The sequence below is a fragment of the Sceloporus occidentalis genome, unplaced genomic scaffold, assembly GCF_023333645.1.
Source record: "Sceloporus occidentalis isolate IW3139 unplaced genomic scaffold, rSceOcc1.0.p SCAF_5, whole genome shotgun sequence".
Taxonomy (NCBI): Eukaryota; Metazoa; Chordata; class Lepidosauria; order Squamata; family Phrynosomatidae; genus Sceloporus; species Sceloporus occidentalis.
The window spans coordinates 116,757,434-116,782,482 of record NW_028316985.1 but is presented as its reverse complement, the minus strand read 5'-3'; the positions used below and the strand labels follow the sequence as shown (position 1 = coordinate 116,782,482).

Genomic DNA, 25,049 nt, shown 5'->3' with positions numbered 1-25,049 from the left:
GCTGCTCCAGAGAACAGGACCCAGAACAATGGATGCAAGCTACAGGAAAAGAGATTCCACCTCAACATTAGGAGGAACTTCCTGATAGTAAGGGCTGTTTGACAGTGGAATAAACTCCCTCGGAGTGTAGTGGAGTCTCCTTCCTTAGAAGTCCTTTTAAACAGAGGCTGGATGGCCATCTGTCGGGGATGCTTTGATTGAGATTTCCTGCATGGCAGCATGGGGTTGGACTGGATGGCCCTTGCGGTCTCTTCCAATTCTATGATTCTAAGATTTATCAATCCCCTGGTCAGAAGCCATGTAGAGGCTCTAAATTGGGATCTAGGACCAGTTTAAGACATTTTTGCTACTTTCTTCATTCTGTTAAAAGAAGGTAGCTAGTAGGTAGGTGAATCTTACTTAGTACATCCAGTGGGACAGGATTCTCCTTCTAGGGTTAGGGGCTACAATGGGGAGTAGATACAGCTCTGCCCTCTAAGAGACGGAAATACATGGAGTCAGGAGGAACATGCTTGCTACTTCCAAGCATCTGCTGTCTGAACCAATTGCTTCCCTCTGCCAAATGGGGAAGCCAGCTCTGGTAATCTCTAATTGACTCAGTATAGTCTCCAGGACTGACCTGACCACAGTTTCAAAGGGAAAATGGTATGGGTGAATTGGCCACAATGATGTGAAGTGGATTTTTTTCTTTCATGTGGAATACTTCCAGTTCAAAAGTGCATGCTCATAATATCAAATTATTTTATTTACAGTCTTGTCTCAGAGGAAACAATAAATGGTCTGCTCAGACCTGTCTCAATACTTTTTACAACCTTCAGTTGCAATGAAGGTTCTAACAGGAAAATGGCTGGTAAAGCATTTTCTCCTTTTAAATAAAAACAACTCTGAGAAAGCCTATGCAATTTTGTTTGCGTTGATTCATATCTTATTCTTCAGATGGATCCCTGACTTTGTTCAAAGATTATATATGCATTTAAGATTATACCCATTTTTGCAGAAAGGAGAGACACAGACTATTTCAGCACCATAAATGTCTTAATGAGACATTTTCTATTCCTCCCACAATCTTTTATTTAATGTGGAAGCCAATTTTATGGTGTCACCCACCGAATGCTCACAATATGATATTTAGTATTTTACATTTGGCAATTAGCATTCAGCAACTGATGTTCAGCATTTGATCGTAATTGATGATGGTTGATAATATTATAAAAGATGGCATGGATTCTAAAACAGTTCTAAACAGAAGGGATACCAGTCAGGGTAAACACAAAAATCAGATAATCGCTTATTCAGCAATGCACAGTTTGAGCCCCACTGAATGGTTCATAACCAAATACAGCCATGTATTTTGGTCTTGCAGATACCTTCCTCTCTGCTGGGAAAGTATTATTTTTGTGATAAAGATATCAGTATTGTCACACTCCCAAGAAGCTTATATAAAGTTCCCTCCCCACCCTATTTTATCCTCAGAAGTACCATATGAAGGCAGGAAAGGCTGATAAACAGTAATTGGCCTAGTTGCAAGGGGAACTTTATGGATCAACAGGGATTTGAACCAATTTTCATAGGCTCTGGTCCATCATTAACAACTATATAACATGGGACACAAGGAACGTTCCTGTCTGGCATCCATTGGCTGGGTGAATCACAAGTTGTATAACCTCCAGCTATTCACTCTTAGTGGGAATCTTATGATTTTACTACAAATGAACTAGGATACCCATGCTGAGATTCTATAACATTGCAGGAAAGTGTAAAGTACTGTCAGATGACTGGCATTCTGCTTTCACTACACAAGCCATACACTGAAGACCAATGCAGCAAAATGTATGGTCAGTGCACATGGCTAACACCGATGTGAAAAAGCAATGCTCAGATTCCCTAAAATGAAGGGGCAACATTAATTTGTAACCACAATAGTTTCATACACAGAACTTTGCTCTCACCACCAGCAGCTGGATATGACTGCTGCATATCTTCCACGAAACCCTGTTATGGCCTGCTAACAATGTGATAACATAACCAATGATTTGGTGTGCCAACCAATACATGGAGTGTGTGTGTAGAGGGCACCTCCATCCTGAAATGGTGGTGGGATTCTCTCTTATTTGGTTCACAAATTGCCAGTGAACTTCACTGAAAACTGTGACAAAAAATAACCAGTGTTGGGGTTTTTGGAGATCTACTCTCCTCAACAGTGAACAGTCTGGTTTATATGCTATATCTTCTCAGTCATTATAATAACCTTTCAATGAGAAACTAAGATTCTGAAGGAAAGAGGTCTCTCTCTCTCTCTCTCTCTCTCTGTGTGTGTGTGTGTGTGTTGTGGGAAGACTGCATTATCAAAAAATATAAACCATAGTAGTTTTCTAATAATAAGAACCAGTTCAGTTATGGAAAACCAGACCTATCCTCTAATCTTTGCTGTGCTGGGGCTTACACCATGGATTGTGGTACCTCTTAGCTCCTTTTTAGGATGGCCTTTCTGTTATGGGAATGGATGTGGTGCGCAGACTGTAGTGGAACTGAGGGTGGAAGTAGCTGTGAAAAAAGACTGACATTCTTTACTCTTCTTTCTTGGTTGACCAAAGCTCAGAAAAGTTACTCTTTTGGACCTGCATCTCTCTGAATCTCCCAGATAGTTCCAAAAATGATGGGAGTTATCATTCAAAACAGCAATGTTTCCAGGTGACTTTTCCATAGTGCAAGTGACCACAGTTAGTTATCCATCATCATTTTATTCAATTAATCAACTAAATGAACTAAGTCTATTTATATACTATCAGAGTCTCAAAAAATAGATGCTTTTTTTTTGAGAGACTGAAGGAACTGTGAAAGAACTTGCATTGGAACAAAAATGAATATCTATTTGCAAAGGTTGGATGCTACAGTATGCCAGAGAACTGTAGGAACCCTAATTTAATGATAAACACCTTGCTGGTACACACAGCTTGCACATAATAAGCCAGGGCTTTTGCAGTTCCTTCACTTACATGTGGTTTGTACACACTCTTGATGTTGTCCTGATATGCAACTTTATAATTCACTCACAGGGTTTCTTAGTACCTCTCCTACTTAGCTAAGTATAGGCAAAGTTACGTTAAGAAAAAGGTGACACAGAATTTTGGTGTATATCTTTAATGTGTCCATTTTCATCCCTGTTATAGTGATATAAAAAGGTAAAGGTAGTCCCTTAACATGAATGTCTAGTCATAACTGACTGTAGGAGGCAGTGTGCATATCTGTTACTAAGCTGTAGAGCCAATGTTGTCCGAAGATGACTCCGGTGGTCATGTGGTTAGCATGACTGCACTGAATGCTATTACTTTCCCACTGGAATGGTACCTATTAATCTCCTTGTGTTTGCATGTTTTCTAACTGCTAAGCTGGCAGTAGCTGGGACTAGTGACAGGAGTTCATCCCATCATAGAGCATTCGGGCTTTGAACTGCCAACCTTTCAATATTCTGATCATCAGAATTGGCATCTTAACCACTAAGCCACTGCATTCCATGTGTTTAATGAATACATTAAAGATATGCACCAAGATATACCAACCTTCCATATTCTGATCATCAGAATTGGCATCTTAAACACTAAGCCACTGCATTCCATGTGTGTGATGAATACAATAAAGATATACACCACAATTCTACACCAGCTTTTATTTAACACAACTTTATCTATATTTAGTATCTCATATAGTGATATACTCATGGTAAAAACAACCTTAAAAAGGTCAGTCTTCACCTTTTAAAAATTGCCCTCAGTGATTAAATTTGGCACTTGCTAATTAATTAACTAAAGCCTTGGTAGATTCCTCTGCAAATTTAAATACAGTGCCCTGATCATGCTATATAATACAGTCACAGTTGCAATTGTATGGTAGATGTAACTGATTATGGAAAATACTTTCAAAAATAGTAATTATTTTAGAAGCTTCATAAGAGGAGCATTTATTTATGTCTTAATGTTGAAGACATGATTAAGAGGAAATGATGATTCTAAGTTATTTAAAAGAAGTAGCAGATTTGCCTAAGTCACTAAAATATATATCATAACCTTTAGAAAGTATCTCAAATAAGGCAAAATATAGTATAGCAAGTTTGTTAGATCTTAAAAGAAGCCAGTAACTTAGATGTAGGTCACTGTCTACTATCTCTGTACTGTGTTGCATGATATATTTAGTTTCAAAGCAAGTCTGTACTTTTACTTCTCCAATGGAAAATGGCAAGACAACTTACAGCTTTCAATTTCCAGTGTGCAGTTCTGTTCATCCAGAGGGTACCTACGTAAATCCATCATGCAGGCTGCTGTAGTTGTGATCCTGTGGAAGCAGAAGGAGCCAAAAGGTCATATCAAAGAGGCCAGGAAATATGGGCTTATAGCTCTAGTCAAATATTGTAGCACTTGAAAAAAGCATGTTATTTCAAAATGTGATGTGACTCTCAGAACCCTGGGGAGGCAACAACTTTCTGGCATGTTCTAATTTGGACCAACATGGCTCATGATCTGCTAAAACAGTTTCCCCTAATTTTCTACCACTATACTTCTCATCATTTTGAGGCCTGGTCATGCTGGCTGGGCTCAGGATAGTTTAGAACACTAAGGCCTGTTACAGACCGCCCAAAAGGGGCGGTCTTGGGCCGCTGCCGGTTGCAGCGTGGGGGAGCCGCTGCAGCCAAACCGTGCGACTCCCCCACGCTGCAAAAAAGGAGTGCAGAAATCGCACTCCTTCCGGCAACCCGGAAGAGCCGCCGCAAGTGCAAAAGTGCGCACTCGCGACGGCTCTTCCGGGTTTAGATGTCCGGACGCTGTGCGTCCGTTACGTCAAGATGGCAGCGCCCGTCTGTATAGGGCGCCGCCATCTTGCCATACGGAATACGCGCGAGGGGTAAGGCGAGTCCGGAAGCGCTGCCCCTCACGCGTATTCCTGGCGCAACGATGGTGCTGCTTAGGCCCATCTGTAAGGGGCCTACATTATCATAAACTATGGGGGGAAATTAATCCTTAGGAATATGCATTTTTCTTACTGTCTAGTTTGACCCTGAGTGGCCAGAGGGCATGCTGGCTGGGCAGTTCTGGGAGTTAAAATAAAATCATGAAGACATGACTAGCCCTAGTTAGGCAGAGTGAGGCAACTACCTTAGGCTGCAGATCTTGAGTGTCATAAAAGGGCAGTACCTTAGTAGATATTTAACTTCTCATTATTGTACTCCCACTGCTAGAGACAGGAGGAGCTGCTTGTGGGTTTTCCTTCCTCATGTGCTTGGATTTCATAGAATCATAGAGTTGGAAGAGACCACAAGGGCCATCCAGTCCAACCCCTGCCATGCAGGAACTCTCAATCAAAGCATCCCTGACAGATGGCCATCCAGCCTCTGTTTGAAGACCTCCAGGGAAGGAGACTCCACTACACTCCGAGGGAGTGTGTTCCACTGTCGAACAGCCCTTACTGTCAGGAAATTCCTCCTAATGTTGAGGTGGAATGTCTTTTCCTGTAGCTTGCATCCATTGTTCTGGGTCCTAGTCTCTGGAGTGACAGAAAACAAGCTTGCTCCCTCCTCAATATGACATCCCTTCAAATATTTAAACAGGGCTATCATATCACCTCTTAACCTTCTCTTCTCCAGGCTAAACATCCCCAGCTCCCCAAGTCATTCCTCATAGGGCATGGTTTCCAGTTCCTTCACCATTTTAGTTGCCCTCCTTTCGACATGCCCCAGTTTCTTAATATTAGGTGCTTGAATTGGAGGGAGGGTATCATTTATTGACCTGTTTCAGGCAGTAAGATTTCTTCAGTCCATTAGGGCATTTAATGCGTACATGGCATAGACAAGTTTAGTGTTATCAGGCTAGGACTATTCCTAACACCACCTCATTTTTTTTTCACTTCTGGGGTGAAACCATTTGGTAAACGAGATGGCGGTGACCTACAGTTTCTTATTACGCTACCAAAACATGGGAAGAAAAAACTTGTTTTTGTTTTTAAAAGTGCATGTGTTCTTTGACTGGTATGCTACACCTGGCTTTATCATACGCCCTGCAGAGTTGCCACATAGGACCAGACTTAATCTACCCTTTGATGTTTTATGCCCCCGTGCCACTTTTGTCGTTTTATGAATGTAGGTTTTATTGGCATTATTTTCTAAAATAGCCTGGTTTTATCTGCTTTGGATGACATGGTTTCTCTTTAACCAATTTCTTAAAATCTTTTGGAAATTTGACAGCAGCTTCTCCATTGCAGATGTAGCCTCTCCGGTCAATTTGACATTTTCAAGTCCGTGCCTATTGCTAAATCTTTACAACCATTCCTTACTTAGAATGTAGCACTTGTTTCAGGCAATGCCCTGATGAAGTCTTCATGCCGGCTTAAAGCTTTCTGGAACAACACCTTGACATCCATGAGAATATATTTTCTGTTAATGTCTTCCACAAATTTAAGGCCTTTACAATTTTTATCATGGACTTATCATGCACTTAGGATGCAAATGTTGCAGTTTGAGATGCTACAGCAAAACTGCCATGACTTTCTTTTTCCCCTCTTCAAAATTTCATAGATAAAAGCTTTGTTCTTACCATAGAACTTAGTGGCCCCAAAACACATTTTTTTTCTTTCCTAATCAAGTCCAGAACTTTCATCTTCTCACTTAAAGAAAGCACTTCACTGGCTTATCTGGATTGCCAGCATCACAACCCTTGTGCTTTGGGGCCATAATTCACTGGCATGACCACTTTGTCAGCACAACCTCTTTGCCGCACGACCCCTTTGCCAGCAGAATCTCTTTGCCAGAATAACCCTTTCACAGGCATTACCCCTTTGCTAAATGACCCATTTACCAGCACAAGTGGCATGAGCAATAAATGGCACAAGTAAATCAACAGCAGCAAACACAAAGTAGAGGGGACAGAACAAGATAAAGCAAACAGCATTGAAACCACATAATATGGTCTTGTGTAATACACAGGTCACTTGTACTACTACAGTTCCATATGTTCTTATTTTCAAATTTAGGAAATGTTTTTTGGGGTGGAGGACTATAACTTCCTAAATCCTTCACCCAGGCTGGCCAGTGAGGTTGTAATCCAAAAGAATAACATTTCCAACTCTGCTTGGCCTCGTATTTCAGTGCAGGGTATATGTGAAGGGAAAATCCCTCTAGCTGCTTCTGTTTGGACTGGATACTTTTTGCCATTCCTTTCATTAGTTAGAGTGAGACAGCTGCCCCAGGCAATGGATTTGGGATGTAATGAAAAAGGCAGCAAAAGACTAGTGATTTAATGCATTATTAATTAAATTTTACTACTTAAGGAATGAGAAAGAGTCCTGTGGGATCTTCTCCCTTGGGTTCCAAAAAGAATCTGGTTGGCTTTGGTAATATACACCTTGATTTGAGGTTGTGGGAGAACACACCACAGCCAGCAAAATACCCTGGGTCAGCCCTAGCCTTTGGTCCTCTAGCTGATGGGTGTGAAGTGTGATTTTCCCAACAATATATTGTTAGATTGTCCTTCCTTTCTTCTTCGAAAATCCTCTTATCTGCTTTCTTTCTTATTTTCTGTTTCAGTAGCATGGAATGATAAAGGAAGAATCTTTACTGCAGGCCCAGGCAGCCTGTTATTCAGGCAATTAATTACATACTGCACAGTCTGAATGTGGGCTCATTACTATTAATTTGTAAGGAGTGCAAGCAGTTCATGAATCAATCTGTGATTCTGACTCTGCCCTTGGGGTAGTGCTATCTCTGCCGGTTGGAAGGTCTACTATTTTTTCTCAGCCTGTACGTGTTTAAAATAAGCAGACGATGTGTTTAAAGTAAACAGAAGATACATTTAAGAATTCACCACAAATATCCAGTTCACTTCTGCAAAAGAATATAGACTAAATGGAAATTTCTTGAATTTTCCATTATATGGGGAAAGAAAGCAAAGCACTCCTTTATCAGATGAGTTTCTCAGTTAGAATCTGATTGTTTAAGGAGGACTGTGTGTAAATACTTTGAGGGGAAAATTTTGCTACAAAAATGAATTCATTCTGTTTAATACCAACAGTATTGAATTTCTTCCTGGGTACTATTGCTTAAGGGTTCGTTAATGTGTTAAAGGAGTCTTTTGCTTAGTAAGGCATGCTGAACTGTATAACAAATGTTTCTATGTAAACATGGTTCTAAAGATCATTGCAATTTATCCTAGTTCTTATGAAACAGAAAAACTACACCACAAAATTTAACAGTAAATACATTTCAAAAGACATAACACATTGACACATTTGTGCAAATTTGTTTCCCCTGTATAAAAGGCACAATGTGTTCCTTGTCTCTAAATGAACAAACTAGCCTGGAAGATATTCATCTGGGTTCGTGCTCTAATTACTTCTTTGGCCTTGTCTGCATGGGTCAAAAGGCCCGTCCCCACTCTACCTGTTCTGGTGTTGTCCTGTTTGTACACTGTTTGGCCCAAACACTGGTCCAGATGAGATCTGGCATATTCTGCACCAGAAGTGGAGTTTAATTATGGCCCGAGACAGATGGGCCAAAAAGGGGCGTGCTGCTGCCAATACTAGGGTCCCTGAGCGCATGGCAACTGCATGCTCTGGAACCCTAGCATGGCACAGTGGCAGCCTAATGGCAGCATCCTGTCTACATGGGCGCCACCATCTTGATGTAAGTGACGTGCAGCATATAGACATTACTGTGAGTCTCTTACATCATGAGTGTGCCATTGGTGCATTCGTGTCGTGCGCATGGCGACCCAAAAAACCCTGGTTTTTCTGGTTTCTTTTTGGGGCAGAGGGACGCTGCACAGTTTGGCTGCTGCAGCGTCCCTCCAGAGGGAAATGGGCTGCATCCAGTCTGGCCTTTTTCAGAGGTATGTACCTGGCCTATGTTAAAATAAATTTCAAAAAGTTACTTGTTGCTCTAGATTTTCTGGGAAATTCCAGAGCCCTACATTCTACATTGCAGCAGCAGTCTGCACAGACATCTTGCTGGCCCACCTCATCCACTGCTCTGGGTCGCTTGTTTTGAGATCAGAATGAAGGGCCCAGCAGGTGACCATCACTAGGTGCCTTGTTCTGAGCTCAGAAGCAAGTGACCCAAGTTGACAGACACACTGGGTGGTCCAGAAGGATACCCATGCAGACAGCCTCCTGAGGTGTAGGAAGGAGGTGAGGCCAGGATATGGGGGCAGGTCAAGGCAGCTGCAGGCCAGGATACTCCGAACTGGATCCCAGAGTATCCTGGCCAGTGCAGAAAAGGCCTCCTAGATGCACTGCTCTGGTCACTGAGACAGGGCCTTTTCACTGGTAGCATTGCAGTTATAGAATTTTGTTGTTGTATGCCTTCAAGTCATTCATGACCTATGGTGACCCTAAGGCAAACCTATCATGGAGTTTTTGGGGACTGAGAGTGTGTGACTAACCCAAGGTCACCCACTGGGTTTCAATGGTCAAACTCTGGTTTCCAATGTTGAAGTCCATGCTCAAACAACTACACTATGCAGGCTCTCAATTATAGAATAGGAATGTGCATATTTACTTATTTTATTCTTACATGCAAGAGTAAGATTTTTATTTTTATTTGTTTAAAAATCCCAGCCAAGTAAGATTGTAAGATTTTTCACTCACTTTTGACTGTTTTTTGTGCACTTTGGGAACTTTCCCACCCAAAAATATGCTTGTTCAAAATCAATATTTTTGCACCAATAAACAATGAGTACCATCCCAGAAGAAAGGCAAAATGAATGAATGTATTTTGAAGTAAACATTCTGTTCCATGTTTTAAAAAGCTGGGTTTTGTAGGGGAAAGGTTTTCTATGTAAACCTCTATTTTGGCTTGTTTATTTTATTTTATTTTTTTGCAATAATTCTCAAATGATAAAAAATCTTGCACCAGTTGACCATTTTCTTGGTAGGATAGCTCACTGTTTCAATACATCCTTTCTTGCTGAGCTTGAGAAAATGTGTGCATATTCTTTACATCCTTGTCATGGAATCCTCTCTTCAGACAGACTTGTTTGACGTCTATCTTGACAACTTTTTGATGCCTGGCAAAGACCTTTCTATTTTTTACAGGTCTTTTCATCTATTTCAGCTTCTAAGCTGACTTGTGTCTTGGTGAAGTGATTTTATTCTGCTTTTACACATCAATCATTTTTATTAATTTTATTCTATTTTGTGCTTTTTTAAAAATGTGTCTTAATCTTCTGTTTATGTAAGTTGCTATGAGAACTTGGTTAGCTTGAGTACATTAAATGACTAAAGTACAAATAGAGACTCCATCCAGAGAACATCTAAGTGAAGTTTTCAGCTCTGTCTTGAGACTCTTGCACACAGCAGCCCATTTACACATTGCCCACCATCCAGCCACAGAAGCAGGCAAAGGCCTGTTTTGTACATGAAATCCCAGCTTTGTATTTTATAGGAGCCAGTTTCCTCTGATTTTAGCATCAGTGGTTGCTGGTGGCTACTTTTTTAGTGGGGTTGTTAGTCCACTCTGGTTTTTTGCATGAACATGAAAAGAGCAATCTAGGGTGCTGAACCTCTTTGGTTGTTATCCCAAGATTCGTCCTACTTTCAGATGTTAAGTTAATATAAAAGGACTGTCCAAGGCACATAGCCACAAATGCGTTCCCAGAAAATAAGTAAGCTGTAATACCTTATAAGGAGATCTGGAATCATATTAGGGGGTCTGGAAGGCTCAGCATGGAGAAGTGCAAGAGTACATAGGAGAGAGCGAACAAGAGTGTATAATCCCTTCACTGATTGGAGCAATATTGGCTGATAAACCTTGTGTTTACAAGTAAACAGAAATCCAAGAGTACCTCCCTCATGGGGTGATATTCCTTTGTCCAGGGACATTTGCTTGATTGTCCAACTATTCCCAACTTCCCTTCCCATTCCTCTCTCCTGGAAAATCTACTCTAACCCCAAATTCTGCCCCGGGATAGGTTTTACAGTATAAATATGCATGCTTAGGCAACACCAGTTCAGTCTTGCTTGAGGTCAGCCAGAGCCTTTTGTCCACATCTTGCATGACTTCTCAGCTTGCTGGCCATGCCACAATCATCAGGCAGCTTGCTGAGGCACTTCTACTTCACAATGTCCCTCCAATTGGCACTAGTCTTCTGGAATTGGTATACTATTGCTCTCTGCACCCCCTTAATTCACTGTCTGTTACTGCCTTCTATGCTGTAAAGTCTTGATTGAACATTTAAGATAATTTCTTTGCAATTAAAAATAAAACTAAGTTGGATTTTGCATTATGGAAAATTCTGCATTATATTTTTCAAACTGGTGTACACAGGCAGGACCCCCACTTCAGTTGCACAAGCCCTTTCACTGCTTTCAACTGAAATGATCAAATTCCTCCACTGGATATTAATTGTGGGTGCTCTTCCAGGACCCTTGCGTTTGGGTAACAAGATCCTTGAGTTGATCATTTATCTCACTGACACTGGAATCACCAGGTTCTGCTGCCAGGAGCTGGATGGCTCTACTGCTCCATGTTGCAGAAATTCGGTGACAAAATGAAAGAAAAAAGGCAACACTTTCAGGTTGAAAAACATACATTTTGCATTAAATCGAGAGATGTGGAGAGCCTACACTTTGCTTTATGGTGAAAATGTGTGTGAGTGTGAATGTGTTTGAAAAGGATATCACCACTGCAGTGGCAAATTTCAGCAGCAGGCCACTAAATTTAAAAGGGGTGGGAGCTGTGAGACTCACAGAAAGGGGTGCAGGAGGACCATATATTTCTCACAGACCACATGCTGCCCATCTCTAGTGCAAAGCATTAATGCACAGCTGAATGACATGAAGCCTATTTTACAGGGTGCCATGAAGTTGAATTGCCAAACACTTTGACAGCAGAAAACAAAATCTAACATTGTGCTGTATTTTCTATGAAAAAAATCTTGCAGTGTTGTGGCCTATTGAAGAAACATCAGCACAGATGGCCTTTTCCACTGTGGAGCAATAAATACAATCAAATGAAATTTATAAAAGAAATTCTGACAGAACTATAACTACAGTCCTGTAAACAAGACACTGTAATAAAAGTTGTCTGGGAATGGGAAGCAAAATTTATTGCAAACAGCTGTATTTGACAGCAATACACCACTGTTTTTTGTTGCTACTGTTGTTGCTTTTGGGGTGTGTGTGTGTGTGTGTGTGTGTGTGTCTTTCAACCCCAAATACAGTGCAAAATGGCAAGTTTCAGAAAGGAGCAAGAGAAGAGAAAATTTAAGCCTTGATTTGCCCTTCTCAGTACATTTGACGATAAGTTTAATTTTAAGAAAGTGAAGGGGAAACTGCAGTCAGAGCACTTGGGAAAAATAAATCTCCATGAACAAATGGCATACCAATACAGGTTCCTCAGTCTACAGAGACAGAATCTACACTAGTTCTAAGTAAAATCTCCAAAAAAGCCGCCCTAAAGAAAACAAAACAATGGCCCACAGATTGGAAATGCCCAATATGCATTCCAATACCCAAGAAAAGGGACACTGATATAACTACAGGACCATTGCATTAATTTCCCATGCAAGCAAAGTAATGCTCAAAATTCTACCTACACACACACACACAAATACGTACATACTTTCCTCCAGCAGGACATGTGCTTCATCTTGTTCTTGCATTCAAGAGTAGTAGTAGTGGTTTATTTAGCAATCCCTCAAAACAGTGACTGATTTGCTGTGATCTCTACATTCAGACCATAAATTTGCATCTGACATAGTGAGGCAACTGCCACCATTTCCAGTAGGAGTAGGGCTGAAACTAGATTTTATGGTTACTGTTTTGATTGTCCCACCAATTGTGACTTCCAAGACAATTTGGAACATTCTGAAGTAATGTGGCCCATTTTATCATCTCATGACTTTACCACTTCATTGCCCTCTGAAGGATACTCAACCTATCTTGACAAATATGTGTGACAAGCTAGAACCACATAAATAGACATGACTTTATCACTGATCTTCCCTTCTGTCACAGTCATAGAAATATAAGAATCAATACAAGGCTGAGAATAGCAGGCATAATTCCAGTTCTCTTTCTAATGAATGCTGAGACAGGAATAATAAGTTTAGCAATGCTCTCTTGAATTTCATGGTGGCCTGATTTTAGACAGCAAAACACAGAGTTTTAAGTTTTTAAAAAATATAAATAGCCTTATTTATTTCCTTTGCAAAGTTATCTATCACCCCAAGGAAACTCTTCAGCTAAACCAACAGGCAGGATGCATACTATAAATAACTTTTGTTGGGTGTTGCTCCATTACATCTCTGCGGATATTTCATGCCTTCCAGATGTGCTCCAGAGATATCTAAAGGATTTCATTTTTTTTGTGCAACATGAAACAGAAAGTAGCAGAAAATGGAAAGCAGATTACCAACCATTAAACATCATTACTGCCCTCCTATGGTTTTCTGGCTTTGGTACATTTCCCTAACCATCCATGCCTTTTCCTTCCATTAACTATGGAATACTGGGGGAAGAGAATATTCTCCAATATGCCATATGCCTGGCTAGTTTTCCAGCATTATGAATTGCATGAAGAGCCTCCATAAATGTTTTTATCATCAGAAACAGGGGCTGGGGCAAGTAAAGGGGTCTCAAACATGTATGTCATTCATTCTAGAATTTCAGAGCAATAAGGATCCCCTTACTTCAGAATGTCACAGACCAAAAACCAGATGAAGTTTGGACTGAAGCCAGGGATGTGGGAGATTACTGCATGGAAGTGCTGTTGCACTGTAATTGTGCCGTTTCCTTAACGTGATTAGAATGGCAACAATGACACTATTAAAACACTTATATCTGCATTACCTTTGAATAGCACTACAGTCTGTGTTTTGTGACAAATTTTCCAGTCTGTTTTCCACACAATGCACATGACCCCAGCCTCCACCCTCTTTTTTTCCTGCTTTGCGCATTATTTACTTATCTTTCAAAATTTTGCAGTGATGAGATTAGACCTATAATCATTAGATTCTTTGGGCAACTTGTTTCTGGTGATTCAGAATTCTAGAGTTGCATGCTGTTGTATTAATTCTGGAACTGGTGGTTCTGTAAATAGCAAGATGTTCTTTTATCCTGTATCGGTGGATCTTGTGAAATGGAAGACTGTTTCGGGAGAACTGTTTACATAAATAAGCTAAATTAACACCGCATCAGATTTGGTGAAAACAGCCTACGTCTCTAAACCAAAACATCCATGACATAATAGAAGCAGGGAGAAGGGTTCATGGCACACCCACTTGCACCACCTTGACTTTGCAATAACATTACTGTAGTGCTAAAGCAATCTGCACCTGCACAATAGCATGAATATTAGCAGTTTTTGACTGGTGTCGCTTGTTAATGTGAAATTGTGAAATAATAATTATGTGACAACAGATGAGCAACAGATGAGTGACCATGTCATGTAAAAAGGGGAAAAATCATAGACTGTAATTCCACTTCATGTAGTAATCTCCATTTCCAGGGAGGCATACTATTTGTAGCCAAAAAGAAATAAGCCTCAATGGATGATAGATGAAATTCTTCAAACAGTCAAGGACAGACAGGAAGCAAAAGGTAAAGGTGACAGAAATAAAGCCATAATCCTAAATTCAAGCGTTCCATAACTTGTGTGCATAATGAGAACTACTTTAATAATCAATGCAGAGGAATAGAAGTTGAAAATAAAAAAGGAAGAACAAGAGACCTCTTTCGCAAGGTCTGAGAAATCAAAGGGAAATTTTACCAGTAGTGGGAATGCTCTATGACCAGCAGGAGAACCCACTGCATGACCTAACAGAAATAAAATGATGATGGAAACAATACACAGAAGAACTATATAAAAGAGATGAAATGATGACAGATTCATTCAAGGAAAAATCATTTGAAGATGAACCTCCAGTTTAAGAAAGTGAAGTGGTAGCTGCACTCAGAACACTTGGGAGAAATAAATCTCCATGAACAAAAGACATACCAATAGAGGTGCTTCAGTCTACAGAGACAGAATCTACATTAGTTCTAAGTAAAATCTCCAATAAGTCCCCCCCCCCAAAGAAAACAAAACAATGGCCCACAGACGGAAAATGCTCAATATGCATTCCAATTCCCAAGAAAAGGGACACCAATAATTGGAATACAGTAACTACAGGACCATTGGATTAATTTTCCATGCAAGCAAAGTAATGCTCAAAATTCACCCCCCCCCCAAAAAAAAAGTACTTATACCATATATGGAGTGAGAAATGTCAAATGTTTAACCTGGGTTCAGGAAAGGAAGAGGCATTTGCAATCATATAACAAACATATATTTGATAATGGAGCACATCAAAGAATATCACAAGAAAATCAGCATTGGCTTCATAGATTATATCAGGGGTTCCCAATACTTTTGACGTGTGGAGCCCTTTTTAGAATCAGTTTCTATGGCAGAGCCCCTAAGAGGTGTGCCCTATGTCTTACAAGTTAATGGTGTTTAGGAGTGGTGTTATTTTTTGTTTCTTATTCTTTATTTTCATTCAGTTTTTATTTCTTTCATTTTCCTGAAGTGGCCACAGAGCATCTGGGAAGTGCACGCGGAGCCCTAAATGCTCCTTGGAGCACAGGATGGGAACCACTGGATTATATTATAGATTTCACTGTATAGACCACGAAAAGCTATGGATTGTTCTTAAAGAAATGGGTGAGCCACAACATTTGATTGTCTTGATGCAAAAAAACTGTACGTGAGACAAGAGGCTACTGTTAAAACAGAATATTGAGAAATGGAATCGTTTCTAATCGGCAAGCAGGTCAGGCAAGGCTGTGTTTTATCATTCTGTCTGTTTAACATGTATGCCAGAAATATCACATGCAAAGCAGGATTAGACATGGAGAAAGGAAGTATGAAAATTGGAGGATTTAAGATATGCGGATGACCTACTAACAAAAATAAATAAATAGCAAAGACCTAGAACAATTGATGAAGAAAGTCAAGGAAGAAAGTACAAAGGCAGGTTTACATTGAAGGCAGTGGAACATTAAAAAAACCACAAAGATAATGACCACAGATAATTTATATAACTTTATAGTACATAATGGAGACATTGAAATAGTTCAAGATTTTATCTACTGTGTCTCAGTCATTAATCTGAATGAAGAGTGTTGTTATCCAAAATGCCAGGGTGCTAAATGCCCTGGCTTCCTTCAAGCAGAGCCAGAAGGATCTCCTTATATGATTTCAGATGCCCTAATATGACATGGCTAGTTTTCCTGCACTGGGGTGCCTTCTTGACTACCTGCCTAAAAGCTCCCTTCAGTATCAAACTGATATCAAAAAGAGGAGGTGTGGAGGGTGGTTCAGTGCAGGCATGAAATCAGAAGACTGGGACTTGAAAGGGAAGCTATGAAGGACAAAATCATGAAATGTAAAGAAACATAATTGAATACTAAAGTTAGGATTTCCATGCCATTGTGTTTTGCATTTCTATGTATGATGGTGAAAGATGGACAGTGAAGAAAAGAAAATCAACGCCTTTGAAATTTGTTGAAGAAGAATTCTACACGTACTGTGGGCTGCCAAGAAGACAAATAAATGTGTCCTGGAGTAAATAAGACCTCAACTACCCCTGGAAGCCAAGATGATCTAAACTGAGATGGTTGTACTTTGACCATATCATGAGAAGACAGGCCTACTAAAAACAAAAAGACAATAATGCTTGGCAAGGTGGAAGGTAGCAGGGAAAGAAGAAAACTACATTCCATGTGGATTAACTCAATCAAAGAAGCAATGGACCTGAGTCTGCAAGACCTGAGCAGGGCTGTTGATAGGAAAATGGCTTGGAAGTCTCTCATTAATAGGGTTGCCATAAGTTGAAGTCGGTCCCTGTATTCAGCTACAGGTAATTAAGTGATGACCACTCAAGTGTTGTTCATACATGCTTGAACCAATACTACCTGAAAGGTCTTTACCACTATTTTCCAAATCTCAAACAGCTAAATTGGCTGGAACACAGCTTGGGACAGATCTTTCTAGATATGACAAATAGAATGAATCACAACTACCCAAACAGGAGTGCTTAGATTTCTATTGTGTGAAACTTCATTATTTGGGATGATGTATAAAACATGTGGCATTGACAATGCCACAATTTCTTTTACACTGACAGTGGTATTACTTATTTGTTCTTGGCTTATGTTGTATAAGTCTGACTTGATGCTGTGTGCTTGACCTATACAATAGAGAAAAAAACATTCTTTTCTGTGCTGCCAATGCAGGGCCTATTATATCGTCAGATACAGCTTGTTATAGGAGGATACCACACAAACATGTGCTGTGTATTCTCAGCAGGGCTACATTCTAAGTTCAAGCAAAGGTCATTGTGCTTGGAAAAAAGGTATAGTTGTTTTCTGTATGTGGGTGAGTGCATCTATTAAAGAGCAAGCGTATGTGGTCTGTGCTTGTTGGAAGAAAGGGCAGGTGTGGTCAGTTCTGTTAGAGGGGGAATGACATGTGAAAACAGCAGAAATTGGAAATAGCAGTGTTATTTGTAATGCATTATATTTTGCATTAACTGGCGGAGAGTTAAACTCAGACGTATGCCTCTGAAGATTAATGTGCAAACTTTGATATATGAGACCCTTTATTTGCAATCAGAAATTTTAATTTGTCTATGTTAATTTAAAATGTTAATTTTGAACATTTTGGGTCACCCTTGTCTTTCCTGTTTTTTTAAAAAATAGTACGTACCCACTGAATGTTTCTCCACCATGTCTCTGCCTCGAGGAAAAGATTAATCTTTCTTCTCTTTAAAACTCTCTCTCCACTCTTTCTTTATACTTGCCTTTCTTTCTTAAACCATGCAACCATCTTGGTAGCTTGTATTAGTGCTGTGGAAAGCCTGTTTGATGCAAATAGAAAATTAAACAAGACATACATGTGCCTGGTAATTGCTTCTACTATGCAACAAGGTGGAGGCAATTGCAGGCATATGCGAGGTCTTGACAGAATTTCTTAGTTTTCTGCTAATAGGCTGAAGAGCCCATTTAAGTTCAGACTTAGCATGGTTCCTAACCTGCTCATTCCACCCCTAAAATCCAACATTGGGAGACCAGCAAGCAAGATTATACTTGTGATGCAAACAGCTGATGTTCAGATCACTTTCTCTTACAAAAAGGCACTCCCTGGACCTAAAATTGGTGAAATTGTCCCTCCAACTCCCCAGGGAACATTAGGGGACAAGGTCACCTGGGGACAAATGTAGTCCCCTAACCACCAAGTTGGCCACCTCTGTAGGAAGGAAGTGTGCCTATGGCTGTCCTTCACTGTTTTCTCTCTACTTGCAACATCAGAGAAAAGACAAAAGTCACCATATGGCACTCCCATACAAAGGGTACTTCCTTTTGTATAGGAGCACATGACCGTGTGTGTGTGTGTGTGTGTGTAGGCATTGCACAAGGAGCCAGCATGGTATAGTGGTTTGTGTGTTGGTTTACAGCTCTTTAGACTAGAACTCAAATCCCTCCTCAGCTATAGAAACCCTTGGGCAAGTCACACTTTCTCAGCTTCAGAGGAAAGCAAAGGCAAACCCTCTCTGAACAAATCTGGCTAAGAAAACCCTGTGACAGGTTTGCCTTAAGGCCACCATAAGTTGAAAACAACTTGAAGGCACACAGCAACAACAGCAACAAGGTGTCATAACTCCATGTAAGGATGTTTCTATTCTTACCAAATAGATAAACAGTACTGGCAGCTTTGACAGAACCTTTTAATTATGAGTTGATGGTGAGTGATCAATCCCTTCCTTACTGCATGGCAAGGAGTTTACCTGGATGGCCCTTGTGGTCTCTTCCAACTCTATGATTTTAATACTGATAGATGAGTGTTGCTTGTTCAGTAGCACACAGTAGGAACCCTTATTTTCCTCCCAGTGGTATGTAGTTAGTACAGAACAGTGCTCAAAGCTCAGAAGGCAGATTAAACCATCTTTTAAAACAGACAAGCAGCTTTGGGCATTCCAGTGTTTTGGACAGCAGCTCTCACAATCCCTCCCCATTGGCAATGCTGGCTGAGGCTTCTAGAATTGATGTCCAAAACGTGTTTTAAAATTTCATCTGGAAAGTCTGTGGGATTCCAAATGGACTGGTTGCTGGCTGCTTTGGAGACCCTGCTTATTAATAACCCATTCTTATTATTCTCATATTGATTCTGACTTTTTGCATCAAGGCAAATCACTAATATGTCTCTTTTCATTTGTTAGCTGATGCTGATTTATTATATTTATAAATAGGAACTGATTTTGTTTGCCCCATTTTGCTCTTCTCAAATTCCTTACTTCAGAGAAAACTCATTTATTTTAGTAGATTTTCTTTATCTCACTTAGTGGATAGAGGATTGTGACTCTAGAGTTCATTAAAGACATTTTTTAAAAAGTCTCTTGCAGTCTTGCAGAAATAGAGATGAAAGGGGCAGTAATTAAAGTTGTACCTCACAGTAGACTACCAATTTGCATTGAATTAGCTTGCATACTGATGACAAGACTAATATATATCAAGAAGAATTAAGAAACGTGTATTTCAGTGTGAATAAATGATGTCTATGTTTTCCTTTCCCCCTAGAGGCTGGGGAATTCAGGTGCATGGATGAAAAATGTAAAGGTGCGGTAGTGGTGTAAACTCTGTGTGAGAATCAGGAGGTGTCATTTGCAAATCAAATTGTGCAAGTGATGAACGGGTTTGGCTCAAAGGTAAATGGCAGGGATGATTAAAATTTTAAAAAGGCAGCCTATTTATTCAAGACTAGGTTGAACCTTTTGGATTCATCTCCATTTGAATGGCAGGAAATCCCAGTGTTAGCACCCCCTGCATATCCTGTGCTGATTTTGGGGTCCCCATATTTCAGATCTGGAAACAGTATGTTTTTGAGAGGTTGATGATCTTCCAGGAACACTAGGTTAGGTGCCTAGGAGGAAAGGAGTGTGTCCCAAGACATATACTCATCCAGGTAATAGGACAATTACATCTAGATGGATATATCAGTTGCTCCTTCCTTCCCCTTGAGACACAGGATCTCCTTGCACCCAAAGCAGTAAGCCTCGCTGTGTATCCCTTGTTCTGTTACGAGCCAAATTTCCATGTCCATCCATCCTGGGGCTATTCTGACCCAATCACTGTTTTTGTCACACTAAAATTAAAGGCATAAACCAATCTGGAATACCATTGTCTATTTCTGGGAAAGGACATCCAGCCTTTGTCACAAGATAGCTCATCATGTGGGGCTAGATTTTAGGTATAAATATTGGTTCCAGAAATTTAGTCTTTTTGCACACAGCCAGCATACACCTCTGCATTCTGATAGCAATACTGGAACTGAGTGAGCTAAATTGGACAGCAGTGGGAATTACACATTGTAAACCACTTACAGAGTGCTTCGTTTACTATGAAGTGGTATAGAAATGTAAAGTGCTATTGCTGTTAATTGAGTGCAAACTATTCTCACACTTCAAATTTACTTTGCAATAATTGCAGTAAGCTGAAGATAAAAGAGGAGAGTGGGAGGAGGAGAGAGAAACTGGGACATTTTTACAGCACCCAAAAACCTGGGTTGACAGAGGATTAATTGGGACTGTTTATGCCAAACTGGAACAGCTGCAAAGTATGTTATTCTGATAGACAAGATGACAGTACTTATATTCATAGTAGTTTGTGCCAGAATCCTTAAAGTGGCATAGAATTCTCTGTTGACTTTGGTTTAATCTATTCTGAAGAAAAAATGCAGTTTGATACTACTTTAACTGCTATCGCTCCATCTTATGGAATTCTGGGATTTGTAGTTTCTTGTGCCGTATTTTTGGAAAATGGTTGAAAAATGAGTTACTAATCATTGGGAATCCCTAATGAGGAGAATCCTGGACTGATGACAATCTTTGTAATTTTACAAGAAATACACATTTCTTTGCTCATAAAATGGTATCTGCTCCCCAGAAAACAGCATTTTCTGTGCAATAAATAAATAAATAAATAAATAAATAAATATTTTTTTTAAAATCCTGCATGGTCTTAATACACATGTGTAGCTACACTGCTACACAATGAGTTCCAGCTCATCCTCACAATCATCACTTACTGGGAAGCAGCCACTGAGAGTGAAAGTGATCTGCTCCCCAGTTGCACAGAACACAGAAAACACTGTTTTCAGTGTAAAAGAAAAAAAGTGCATTTTTGAAAAATGCACAATTTTCTTACAGCAAGGAGCAAGATGGTCAAATTATTCATTCTTGCCTGTGAGGAAGAAATTTATGAAGATTTACGGCTGTCCAGTTATAGTTACTCCAAAAAGACAGTTTCAAATGTGTTCAAATTTGTTTTTGCTTGTCTCCAAACATTCCTCTAAGCATCCTATTTGCTTCTAAGCTCCTTTTTACCAGCCAGTTTGATGGAAAAGGATCAGCAGTCCTGAAGACTGAAGGCAATTAGAAAGGCACATTTTCCTCATGCTCTGTTTAACAAACGATAACCACATTCTGGAATTTATCAACCATTTCCCAAAGGATGCCTCATTTTTCTTTCACAACTGAAATAGCAGCTTCCCTCACCCTTTGCAAAAGTATTTCCTCTACACCAGTGAGGTCTACTATTCTCCAGAGAGAGACCCAATGACAGTTTTTGCCTGAATCGCTCCCAAAGGAATTAAACTGTGTGGCACAAAATTAATGACAGTGCAACTCTTTCCCCCTGAGCTGCTATTGTGGATTGTGTTTCCATTCAACACACAGCTATGCCTCATTTCTATACTTTTGATAAGCAGAATAATTTTGTGCAATTTCTGAAATGTTTGCATACTGTCTTCGAGAATGGGAAAGGCATTGCCTAGTAGGGATGAAACTCTTCACTAACAGCAGTGAATAATAACCCATTTCGGAAAGAAGCAATGACTAATTTTAGTTCTACTCCACTGCAAGAAGATCTTTGAACAGTTTTCAAAGACTATTCACAGCCCAGGACTAAATCTGTGCAAAATTCACACACAGGCTTGTTTGATTTTTTATTTTATTTTACAGGAAACAATATTTTCTGTATAGGAAATAGCATTTTTGTTCATTTCCTGCACAAAAAATGCTGTTTCCTCTGCAAAAAAATATTGTAGTTGGTGACTTATTTCCCACAAATTCACAGAAAACAAAGGATTTTGGACAGAAGACAACATTGTGTGCTGAGAAAATGAGCAGAAATGTTGTTTCCCATGGAAAAATGCTGTTTCCTACATAAAGTTTCCTGCCCAAAAATTCACGTGCAAATTCTATGAAGAATACATCAGAGTCCAGGTTTCTTATAAGGATTTCCTGAAAGTGAAGAAATGTTTTTGAATATTTTTCCATCCCTAAGCAATGAAAATCAAGAGTATTTCTGTCTCTTTGAATTCCAGATGACTGCTAAGAGCAAAACAGCATCACAAATGGCATAAGTAAATAAATATTTTAATAATTAAAAAAAGAAAACAGAAGTAAAAGAGGTAAGCCTCAAGCAATTGCCAAATGAGAAATGATCAAAACATTAAATGCAGTATGTCTAACCAAATTCTTCATTAGGGAACAACAACAAGAAGCAACAACCCATGCTTTCAGGAAGTTTCGGCCACCATGACATGTGCTCCAGAAGGAGAGGCAATGACATTCTCTTCATTGGCCTGACAGGGACTAAATGCCACTTGGCTCTCTGTTCAAAATATATTTATATCCTTGTTTCCCTTGGTTTGTATAATTGAAAGTATTTGTCTGTCATGCAATACAAATCTACATGCTTCATCACAGAGTGATCAAATGTGGCAAGTTACCTAATGGGCTTGAGCATGTAAGTATGTATGTATGTGTGTATGTATTGTTCTAGAATGGACATTTAGGCACATCTAGAATGCACATTTAGAATGCACATGTTTTTTTCAAAGGGGGTTTGTTGTTGCCATCTCTAATATTTTAAAAGAAAATGTTAAAATTATAAAAAATAATTAAAAAAAGTTTAATAGAAATAAGTTTCATAGAAATTGGCTGGAATCTACTGGGGACTTTAGTCTTTGTAAGTGGACTTAGATGTGTGAGAAATTAGAACTGCACAGATGCATAACATCTGTATATAGTAGACATCTGCTGTTGGATTGCTATTTAGCAGAACCAGAAAAATGCTTGATGCATTGGTGCACAGTGCACAATGAGACCAATGTACAACAGTATTGACATGGGACTGTCTCAATTCACATTGCATCGGTCCTGATCTGAACTGGGAACTCTTGCTGGAATCCTGCTATGCATCTTTGTAATTCAGTGAAATGGTTTTTAGCGCCTCTACAACATAGCTAGGTGTGTATAAACTTACATAATGTAACAGGTCATATAGGTTTTCAGCACATAACACTGTGTGAAGCATTACATGTAATACAACTCTGGAAACCAGGACTCAAATCGCCATTCGGTCATGATTACCTTTGACAAGTCACATACTCTCAGACTCAGAAAAAACCCCTGACAGGTTTGCCTTAGGATCAACATAAGTTGGAAATTACTTGAAGGCACACAACAACAACAACAACAACAACAACAACAGATGTAAGATTAATGTATGGAATATCTGTAGTAACATTTTCAATTTTGAATGGGCATAGTTTTTATTGCTATATTTTGATAAAATTTGCTAATACCACCAGGAATCAAAAATAACTGTGTATGTGTGTTTGTGTATACATATATGTTTTTGAACAGCCTGAACTGGAGAACAGTTTGTGTCATCATTCATTCAGTATAATTGTTTCTATGAGCAAACATATTCCAGTAAGCAATTGCAAAGTAAAATTAAACATTACATACCGCAAACCATAAAGAACTGTTCCATCTGGATGTAGCCGAATCATTCGATTTTTCACAGTAACTCCATGAACAAAAGATTTTTTATCATTCAGGAAGTATGTATCTGGTACCCAGAGATTGTCAGCAACTCTGTTATCTAGAGTGAGATTCAAAGGTATTCCAGAGTACGATAGTCTTTTATCCCTCCAAGACTGTTGGAAATACATAGTGAGTGTGTAATCCTGGGGAAAAATTAAAAAATGTAATTTAATCTCTCTGTTTTTGATTCTCATAGCTTCTATTTGTTATTACCTAAAGATTGAAGTACTTGGTGCCATACTTTTAATAGTTTCTTTTAAAAAATCAGATGGATGTTGCTTGTACAGTCTTGATAATATTAGGGTCCAAACAGACAGGACAAAATAAAGCTGCTTTTGGTCACTTTGGAGGTATGCTATTTCAATGACACATGCATCTTAAGAGGCCAGAAGCTGCACCAAAGCTGCGCTTCAGTCCTTAGGACAGAAGTGTGGCTTTGGCGCGGCTTCTGGCCCCTTATGACACATGCAGCATTTAAACAGCACACTTTCTAAAGTGGCCTGAAGCAGCTTTATTTTGGCCTGTCTGTTTGGGCTCATTAGATTCTTTTTTAAAGATTTTGCCACGATTCTATATTGCAAATGTAGCTATGAATGCATAATTACATAGTATTCCCTGACCTGATCCCTGCCCCCAATATCTTAACAGCCAGCAGCCACACTATGCTGGCTGTTAAGGTAGCTTGGGGGTGATCAAGGTGGTGCATGTTGACATTTTCAGCCCCTTCCCACCAGCAATCTCTGCTACAATAAAGGGCTTGTTTCAGATTGTCACACAGGATTGTTCCTGGTAGACAGGGACTGGAAATCTCTGATCACTAGTAGAACAGGCTTCCATTATTCAGTGCAACTGCAGGCTGTAAAGGTATGTTTTGGAAGGCATTTGTTATCGTGGCATTAGTGTCACAGTCATAAACATGAATACTGAACAGTTACAGTCTAGCCTGCACATTTATAACTGCTCAACAGGATGCCAGCTGTTAAACTTAATTCATTTTGAATCCACTTTTGCTTCCGGCTGCAGTGGTATCTTGTAGCTTCCATGTCAGTGAAAACAGTCTGGGGTTCAGGCTAAACTTTAAAAGTATCATTTTAAATTGGTGTGCCCCAGTTAAATGGCATCTAAAGTGACTTTCAA

General features: G+C 39.6%; 1 protein-coding gene across 2 annotated transcripts in view; it reads right to left on the bottom strand.

The window, feature by feature from the left end:
• The window catches only part of LOC149312702 (gamma-aminobutyric acid receptor subunit beta-1-like), a 117,138-nt gene that overhangs the window by 20,081 nt on the left and 72,008 nt on the right, over positions 1-25,049 (bottom strand). For both annotated transcript variants that reach the window (XM_089526962.1, XM_089526963.1), the window contains 2 exons: positions 23,835-24,055; positions 4,247-4,329 (listed from right to left, as the gene is read on the bottom strand). In XM_089526962.1, coding sequence (XP_089383088.1) covers positions 4,247-4,329; positions 23,835-24,055 — 304 coding nt within the window. The remainder of the gene's footprint in view (positions 1-4,246; positions 4,330-23,834; positions 24,056-25,049) is intronic.